Source organism: Sciurus vulgaris (genome assembly GCF_902686455.1).
Source record: "Sciurus vulgaris genome assembly, chromosome: 8".
Taxonomy (NCBI): domain Eukaryota; kingdom Metazoa; phylum Chordata; class Mammalia; order Rodentia; family Sciuridae; genus Sciurus; species Sciurus vulgaris.
This window is the reverse complement of record NC_136468.1, coordinates 46488957-46498778: the sequence shown is the minus strand read 5'-3', so window position 1 is coordinate 46498778 and position 9822 is coordinate 46488957. Positions and strand designations below refer to the sequence as shown.

The window sequence follows — 9822 nt, the reverse complement described above, 5'->3', positions numbered from 1 at the left end:
CTGTTTTGAATCTAGGTATGTTAAGAAATGGTGGAGGAAAAGGTCTTTGGAGAAAAATGATGAATTTAGTTCGTGTCAGGGATTCTGATGGAATGACAGCGCATAGAATTTAGACTAATAAAGTGGTTACACAGGAAAGCTGGAACTGTGGAGTGGTCAGAGGTGTGTGAGAGAGTTGAAGGTATTCAGGGTTCAGTGAAGGCCTCTGAAGTGATTAGGGTGGGCTTGACCAGGTGGGGGCAGCAGAGCATCACCAATTGCTGGAGACCTCGGGCCAGGAAAGAGCGCCAGAGTCAGCTTAGGAGACACTGGCAGTGGGCCCCTGAAGGTGGGATGACCTGCACAGCCAGCAGCATGTCCAAGATGTGAACGTTTCTAGAAAGTCAGGAGTTGGTAAGCGTGTGAGTAGATGCAAGTGCCTAGTGACTTTGAAAAAAAGTGATTTTGGAAGAGTAGCGGAATCAGCACCAGATTACAGGGATTAAATGGGAAATGGATATGGAGATAGGAAGAGTGGGACTGTATATTTTTGAATCGGCCAAAGAAAAGAAGCAGAGTAACAGGATAGTAGTTTAAGGGGAAGGCAGACTAGCTGGGGAGATTTTTTTTAACCTGAAGTACTCTCATAAAAGTTTATGAGGTCAATGGGATAATATCACGAAGAGAGTAATTGAAGATGACAAAGAGGGAAAGATGCTTCTCAAAATAGTTAGAATATAATCAAGGGTACTAGTAGGTGAAAGTTTTCAGCTAGAGAGGAGCACAAAGAGAGAAGATACAGATGATAGAGATTTTATGGATCTTTACTAAGAATGCCAACTTGTATAATTAAGCTGTCTTCTAATAGTCATTAGTTATTTGGGAAGTTTAAACAATTTTTTTCATTACCAATTTTCCCTTATCACTTCATTTCAGTAAATAGAAATTTCAGGTACCATATAAAATGTTGAAAGAATTCCATCCTTTTTACATTGGTCACTTCAGTGCCTTCAAGTACCTAAATGTCAAGGTGGGAAGTGAGGGATAATTTCTGGTGTCTACTGGGATGAGTATAAGCAGTTACCATGGATGAATCAGGCTTGTTCATTTCTTTAGACCTCTAAGCAAGTGAAGGTTATTTGGGTCAAAGAGGTATCTTGTCCTAGACTTTTCATTATTCTCCATGATTTAGAATTTGAAATCTGAATGGCCTTAATTCACTTGTGTAATCAAATCCAAGTCTGTGAATGCATTGTTTCCTAATCCAATGACATAAAGAAGTTTCCACATCTTGTACTACCAGCCTCTCCCAGCCCTTAATCCTTTTCACTTCTGTTGTAAAGGAAAATACTTCAACATTATTTGCAAGTAAGACTAATTTTCCACAGTGTAAGGTAAAGACTTGGATATAACACAAAGTAACAGTTCAGTATTCATCTTTCAGGTGTTCCTTTTCTCCTTTCAGTTTATTTTTTCGAGTTCAGCATTGCTCTCTATCACTTTTGATCTGAAAATCTCTCTCTGCTTGTTTAAAACCTTCTCTAGCTGCCTCTTTCATCTCTATCTTCAGTATGGATACATGTGGTTCTTATATTTTGTATGTCCTGAAGGGCTACAGTGATGTATTCCATATACAGTTTTGTTTCTTCTTAAACAAAAATATTTTCAAACTAATTATTTCAGAGTGGGTGTGTGTCCTTTTTTATTTTACAAAAATAATTGGAGGGACTCTGAGAGAAGTCATGATTAATAAAGCCAGAAGGAACTGAGAATGAACCAATCTCACTTATTTGACATGTGACAAAATCAAGGCACAGAAGGGTTAAATGATTTGCTAGATAACACACAGGAAAAATAAAGGAATGGAGGAAGGATGAAAGAAAGACCTGCATAAAGTGTACCAATATGGATTAGTTGCCAAGAATTTAACTCAATTTTTTTTTCTTCAGTTTATGGCTATTTTGACCACAAGAGGAAAACTAAATTGGAAGGTCAGGGAAACAGAAAGTTTTGTTCTCAAAAGTTAGCTCACTGTCCAATCGATTGTAAAAAAAGAAAAAAAATATGATTCATCTGTCATTTTTCTCACTGTTATTGCTTGATTCCTTTTCTAAAGGCCTAACCACATCATGATGTCTTGGATTCTTTCTGGTCCATCAACTCCATTTCTTAGCATTGGTTTTTCAATGCTTTGCAGAGCTTTTCTGTTCCCTTTAGACTGAATTAATTCTTTTATTTACTTTTTTATTAATTCATTGGCAGAATGTTTTTCCACATTTTTATGAGAGCTTTGGCTCTGAAAGAAGTATTTATTATACATGTACTTTAACCCCAAAGGAAACCAGAAAAAAAAGGAAACTGGAACAAGAAATTAATATTCAATTTATGGGGATATTAACAGATGAAATATGGTTAGAAAAAATTTCCTGAAATAAAATAACCACAGTGCCCTTCAATTCTTGCCATCGATGTGGTTTGTCACAATACCAAATTAAATCCATTTAAAAAAAAATGTCCTGTGTTATTTTAAACAAATATTTTCCTTAAATTTAAGAAAAAGGAAAAACTCCATTCAAGGTAATAAATATTGGAGTGCTTACTATTTGTGAAGCACTGTGGTGGGCCCTAAAAGAGGATACTAAAATAAGTAAGTCTCTGTGAGGTACTTGTCTTTTTTGAATTTCAAAAGCCTTTGCATAGATAGAACTCTGGGATCTGTTAGAGAATCACACAAGTTTTCACACTTTTGTCTTTTTCCCTCCAAGACTATGCAGCAATTGACACTACTGAACTTTACCCATTAACTGAACGAATATTTACTGCATTCTTAATTATTGGTCTGGTGTAGGTCACTGATACATGGCTACAGCAGTGCAAAGAATCACAAAATTCTTGCCCCTACAGAATTTGTATTATAGTGGGGAGAAACAGAATATGTAACTAGGTAAAATATCATCTATAAGTACTACAGACGGAGGATTAAAAAGGGGAGGAGCATTGGGAGTTTTTGGACTGCTGATGTTGCCATTTCAAATAGGTTTCAAACAGGGTTTCAAGGGAGGGTCTCATTAGCAGAGTTCTGGGGAAATAAGCTGAGTGAAATAAAGGTGTTAGGCAACTGATACATGTGGCAGAATATTCCAAGCAGAGGGAATGAATGGCTAGTGACAAGGCCGACAGTTCTGAATGTACCTGGCCTTTTCGAAGACATACTAATACTAGAAGACTGTGTGGCTGGAAATAACTAGAAGGAAAGGGCAGAGGACAAAGTTTAGGACTTTAAGGGGTAGGGAGACTATGGGTTTTATAAATATGAAAAGTTACTGTAGTATTTTGTTGGATAGTGACATGACCTGATTTGTAATTTTGGTGGACCACAAACGAAGTTGGTCGTGTCCAGAAGCAGGAATATAGGTAAAGGAACTACTATAAAACCCAGTAGAGAGAAAGAAAGAATTGTAGTAGAGTGTGTGGTGAAAACTGGTTGATTTCTGCATATATTTTGTTGGTGAAATCATCAGAATTAGCTGAAGAACTAAAGGTGAGATGGGAAAGAATGAGGACAAGAAGCTACCAGCTTTGGAAACCAGTTACACTTCCAGTATCACTTTTGTAAAAGGTGAAACTTTTTAAACCTCTAGGTTCCTGTTACCCCAGACTATTTAGCCAGGATCTCCAGGATCGTGGAAACAATACATTTAAAACTCCTCCAAGATTTTTCCACAGTCAACTTGGGCTAACAAAACCTGCAGGCGCAGGGTTCATTTGTGTTGGTTATTCGTTGAGTTCATGCACAGCACTGTGCAGTGCGCTTGGGCTGTTGTTCTAGGGGAGAAAAAGATTAATCCTACTTCAATGCAGGAATACTCTTAAGATACCTTTAATGGGTTGGGTTGATCATGGAACGGGAAGGCTTTCTGTAATAGCCTGATTTTGACGAAGCTTTTCTCAGACCTTTAAAAAGAAGGAAAATACAAAGGCGAAAGGAGAAGATGGTAGGATGGTACGAAGAGGTGACAACTGGCACACACCACACCTCTGGTTTCTCACGCAACGCGACACTATCCAGGAGAAATAGTCCTGAGGCGCAGAGGAGACTACACTCAAGCTACGCCTCCGCCACAGAAGACCCGGCCCATTTTCCGTCTGCAGCAAATCTTGGGTTTCCGGAAGGACCTGATTCAGGAGCGGACCAAACCGGATAAAGGTCGCACGCACCCGCCTTTCTCCGCCCTCTTTCTGATTCACCCACAGGCAACTTCTCAGAAGGGCGGGGACGCAACGATCTTTCGCGCAGGCGCAGTCGGCGGTTCACGCGCGGCGCAATGGCTGGGACGCACGTTTCCCGTGTCCGGGCATTATATAGGAGGATCTTGCAACTACATCGGGTTCTGCCCCCGGACCTCAAATCTCTGGGTGACCAATACGTGAAGGATGAATTTAGGAGACATAAGACCGTTGGTTCTGACGAGGCTCAGCGTTTCTTGCAGGAGTGGGAGGCAAGTGACGCCCCCTTTTCTTCGCCTCAGAGGTTTGGGGTTTCTTTAAGTGGTGCCCGGGTTGTCCCTTTCAGAGTCCACCTATCCGAATTCGTGCCCATTAACCCTACAGATTAAGCAGAGGGGCAATCTGTTTTGTTTGAGTTGAATTGCGTAAAGTTGTTCACCCAACACTTGATAAAGTTACATCCTGAGTCCCCAGTTTCTCCCACCGGATCCTGGCTGGAGCAGATCCAGTTATATCAGTGTGTCTAATTCAGTTCGGCTTTTTGGGCTCTTGCGGATACCAGTTGTCCGAGAGGTGAGGGTGGAGGTCACAAAATTGTCAAGTGTTCAGAGGGCTTGCCGGCTTTTCTCCGCTCCGCTGACTTTGCATGTAGCAAGAACCTGTTAATAAGTTAGTGGTTCTTTCATAACTTAGTCTCCACACTTAGAGGTTTGTTTTCCTGAATTATTATATTTTAATCTCAGGGTCTTAGTAAATTTCTTACTTGATACGGAAATCAGATACAAGACTGTTGAAGATTACAAATAGTGAAGGAGAAAAATGCTGGTCGGAGTTAAGCCGGGTGAAAAGTGTTTTTCTAGGGTCTCTAGTCACTAGTCACGTGGCTTTGTTACATTACTGTTCACTATTGCGCCCAGTCTTAAGCAGACACAGACATTAGGGATTAGTCTCTTGACTTTTTGACTTTTTTTTTTTTTTTTTTTTTTTTGGAGTGAAGGAAAAAAAAAAAAAACCACTATTTCGTGGGTTGGGGGCCCTGCAGGATTTCCTCTTCTGATTTGTATAAGTATTAAGAAATGAATAGAACTGGAGATTAGAGCACGTCTCAAGTATTTGAAAGCATGGAATTCTGGTGGTATGGGAATAGAAGTGAGTCTTATGTCTAAAAAGTTGATGGCTGAAGAGATGACTGAATTGGGTTTGTTAAAAAAAAAAAAATCATATAGGTTATACTAGGGTAAACATGGAACTTTTTCACCGAATTTCAGAATTGGTTGTAGAACCATTAAAATTTTAAAACCTGGCATTTAGAAAAATGGTGAAATTTAGAACGTTCCTAAAAATCATGGTGTAGTAGATATAATTTTTGCTTGCCTGAAGCCTGCAAAAATCTTTTTAAGTGCAGACCACTTTATTTTAATAAGGTAATTTGGTTTTGGAGCCAAAACTAGATTCAAATTCAGGCTTGGACATTGTTAGAGGTCAGATCACTTAATTTTACTAGTCTTTTTTCCCCTTGCCTGTAAATTAATAGTATGTACAGTATGCGTCTCAAAATTAGTGTGTGTTCCACTAAGCTGCATCCTAGCCTTGTTGCAGACTTTTAACTATTTAAAAGCACTTTGAATATTGTTAATTGCATTGAAGCTATAATATATTTAAGGTGTTTGTTAAGTGTCTCTTTTAAGTTAGGTCTGTTTGTGGCTTGACAGGAGAGTTTAACTCTGCTCTGTTCTGGGAAGAAATGAGGCTACTTTGAGAAGTCCTAAAGTATAGAAACTTGGAAACGTTTTTAGGGAAAATGTCGGAAAGAGTGGGAACTTAGAATAAATTGAGGGAAAAGAGAATGTAAGAAAAGAACTAGGTAAATTGTTGAACAATCTACGAAGCTTGGTAGGAATTTAGTTTTTTTTTTTTTAACTCTATTGGAATAATTTTAGACTTGAGTTACAGAGATAATATGGAGTTCCCATACATCTGTACCCTGCTTCCCTTTCTGGTAATATATCATCAAAACTCTTTTATCAAAACTAAGAAATTAAGTACTATAATACTATTAATTACACAGTTTATTCATATTTTGCTAGTACATCCATGAATGTTCTTATTCTGTACAGGATCCAATCTGGATCCACATTGCATTTAGTCATCTTTTATCTTTAATCTCTTCCAATCTGTGACAGTTGCTCAGTGTTTCCTATCTTTCAGGACCTTGACACTCTTGAAAAGTACTAGTCTGTTACTTTGTGGAATGTTTCTCTCTCTCTCTTTTTTTGATGTTTATTCATGATCATTGATGATGTTATCCATTATGAGAATACTACAGGGGTGAAGTGTCCTTCTCAATACATATCAACTGATCACTTGGTTAAAGTGTTATCTGCCAGGTGTCTCTAGTGTTAAGTTAATATTCTTATTTGAATAAGGTTTGACTGTGTCCTGTAAAGGTTCTTATGCTGGATGCTTGGTCCCCAGTGTGGTGATAGTCAGAGGTGATAGAACCTTGAAGAGGTGGGGCCTGGTGGAAAGTAATTAGCTCACTGGGAGCATCACCCTTGAAAATCATTGATATATTTCTTGCAGGACACTGGCTAGTTCCTGTTAGAATGGGTTTTGAAAGAGTGAAACTGGCTGTTAAATCTCTCTTGCTTCCTGTCTGCTTGTGGTCTCACACACATTCTTCCACCATGATGCTATCTGCCACGTTGTGATATAGTCAGAAGACCCTCAGGAGAGCCAAGCACGTACCAGTACCATACTCTTGGACTTCCAAAACCCGGAGCTGAATAAATCTTTTTTCTTTATACATTACTCAGCATCAGGTATTTTATTATAGCAATAAAAAATGGATTAAGACACTTTCTATTTTTCCTTTGGAAATTAGTACATATTTTGGGGCAGAGACTCAGAGACCAAATTCTCCTTTAATTTGGCCAACATATTTTAGTGTTCATTGATGAATTTTGCCTGCCTGTGCCACTAAGCTATGTCCTAGTCCCATTGCAGACTTTTAACTATGCTATGTGGAATTTGGTCTCTAGGATTCTTTCATGTACTTCTAAAATTAATTGTGAATTTGAATGGATTCTAAATGTTTTTTATCATTGGCACATTTGAGTATGAGTACCATGGATAAAAGAAAAGGGGAAGGATTAAGAATGCTAGAGAACCAGTATTAGGAAGTTTTCTAGTTCCCCTTATTTGTGATCATGGAAAACAGACATCACAGAAAATATTCAACTGAGGGAGTTTCTGTACCAGGACCCGTTGGAGGAAGGTGAAGGAAAGTCTTTTATTTCATCTTATAAGTAAATGTGCAAATGTGTATTTACAGAGCAAATTCTGAATTTATGTAATTTCTTAACATAAAAGAAAAAATACAAGTTTAGGAAGAGATGTTGGGAATTTAAGAGAATGTTTGATAACTGGTTTATAAAATGTCCATTATAATCTCACTCCCAAGTCCTTTAGGAAGCAAGAAGTGGAATTGTATTGGGTAGATCAGCGTCTTATGGCATTTTAAAAGTTCTAACTCTGTTCGAACAATTTTTTGAAAAATAGCTGATTTAGGTAATGGCTTTCCATTTTTCTGTCTACCACTTATTTTCTAGGGACTCAGAATAAGAGATAAGATTAAATAGCAAATATGTTGGTGAGAGAATGTGAGACAGAGAGCAAAAAGTAGTGTACTGTATAGAGCTATTCTGGAGAACCATGTTTAATTTTCCTTTATCCCATTTATTTATGCTGATTGTCTTCTTGCCTGGTTTCTTTTCCTAAATATTTGCCTTGCTCAGTGTCTGGTGGGGAATGTTTATCAGTAGAAATTCTGTTTTTGGAGAAAAATAAAAAGGCTTAAGCATTCTACAAATAAAACTCAATCACTTATTATTGCCAGGAATGTGGTAGGCATAGTATGGGGCCCAAAAATGAAGTTAATATATTTTACTTTCACAGTGTTTAAAGTTTTGTAGAGTAGAACAGTTAGTACATAGTATGAAAGAATGTCTATTAAATGCCATGGGAGCAAGGAGGAATGAAGTTGAAGGCAACATAGATGATTGAGCTGAGTATTGAGCAAGTCAGTTACTGTGTCAAGAAAAAAATTTTATAAGAGCTGGGCACCATGCCTGCAATTCCAGCGACCTGGGAGACTGAGGTAGGAGGATTGCAAGTTTGGGACTGGCCTCAAGAAACTTGGCCAGAATTTCAAAAAAAGGCAAAAGGCAAAAAACAAAACAAAACAAAAAAAAGAACTTTCTAGAAAGGAATAACATATAAAACATTGAAGTTAGAAGCAATATGACTTTACAGGAATATGCAAGAGCATTGAAGTAAGAAGCAAGATGACTTTTTATAGTACTTCAATGTTTGGAATTTAGTTTCTTATGAAAGATTAGGAAGAGATAAAGCTGAGAAGAGACAAGATATTCTAAATATTTTAGACTTTGAATAGAAATATTATAAGCAGTGGTAGAAATGATTCAAATTATATTTTAGAAAGATCATTTTTTCAGCAGTATAGAGGAATGATTGAAGAAAGAACCAGATTTAAGGTAGAGAGAATTTTTAGGAGATTGGTGCAGTAATCTCCAATATATTCATGCCTGAACCAAGACAGAGACATTGAAAATGAGGGTATAGATTTATGAGTTATTCTTTCAAGGCAGAATGGCACTTCCAAGGCAAGTCCCAGTGACCCACCTTCTCCAGCCACTCCTTGGGTATTTGAGGATGGAAGACTAACATTTAGAGGAAAGTAGCTAACATTTAGGAGTTAGGAGAATGAGTTGATAGTAGTGTAGTGCTAGAATCATTCTCTTTTGTTTAAAATTTTATTTAATTATTCCTTGTCACTTGCAAAGAAACATACTTTTATCCTTCCTGATTAATTCTTGAGACTTGTGTGATAGTTTAGCTATTAAAATATGAACTTTGCTTTTTTTGTTTTGCTGCATTTGTTTTAGAGATGAGGAAATTCTTCTGAGTCATGTGGCCATACATTTGTAACTCGCTCGGGATGTCTTTTTCTTATTTATGACTTTGAAGTGGATCATTAGATAAAAATATGTGATTAAGTTGCATGTGACATGTATTTAGAGTTTCTTTAACTTAGTATAATTAGAGTTGGATGGGTATTTTGCTAATTTTTGTAATTGTATGCCTCTTGTACCTAATTTGGGAACTTCATTTTGTTGATTTTAAGCATTCTGATTTGAAGTTTGTATTTTAGCTTGTGGGAGAAAAGGAAAGAATTATCTCTCTGTTCAGTAAATTGATTCTATGTGTGGAGAACATCTACTTAGTATGAGTGGGTCACTTGGGTACCTCTTAGTTATATTGTTTATTCTGTATGTTACTTATAGCTTTTTTTTGTATCGGTTTATTGAATGGATCTGTCACACATGTTTGTTTTCTGTACCCAGGTTTATCTTTTAAAAATTTTAGACACATTGTGGTCCTTAACTAATATCCTAAAAGGTAATAAACTGATAAAAGGGAAAATATGAAATAGTATATTCTTGTAACATAAAATGCATTTTAGTCTTTTTTGTTGTTATAATGAAATACCTAGGACTGGATAACTTTATAAAGAAACAAGGTTTATCTAGCTCA

General features: G+C 37.1%; 1 protein-coding gene across 1 annotated transcript in view; it reads left to right on the top strand.

Moving 5' to 3' along the window:
• Nucleotides 1-4231: 4231 nt before the first annotated feature.
• SDHAF3 (succinate dehydrogenase complex assembly factor 3) overlaps nt 4232-9822 on the top strand; it is a 43794-nt gene continuing 38203 nt past the window's right edge. The window contains exon 1 of the mRNA XM_079150691.1: nt 4232-4478. Coding sequence (XP_079006817.1) covers nt 4305-4478 — 174 coding nt within the window. The 5' untranslated portion in view covers nt 4232-4304. The remainder of the gene's footprint in view (nt 4479-9822) is intronic.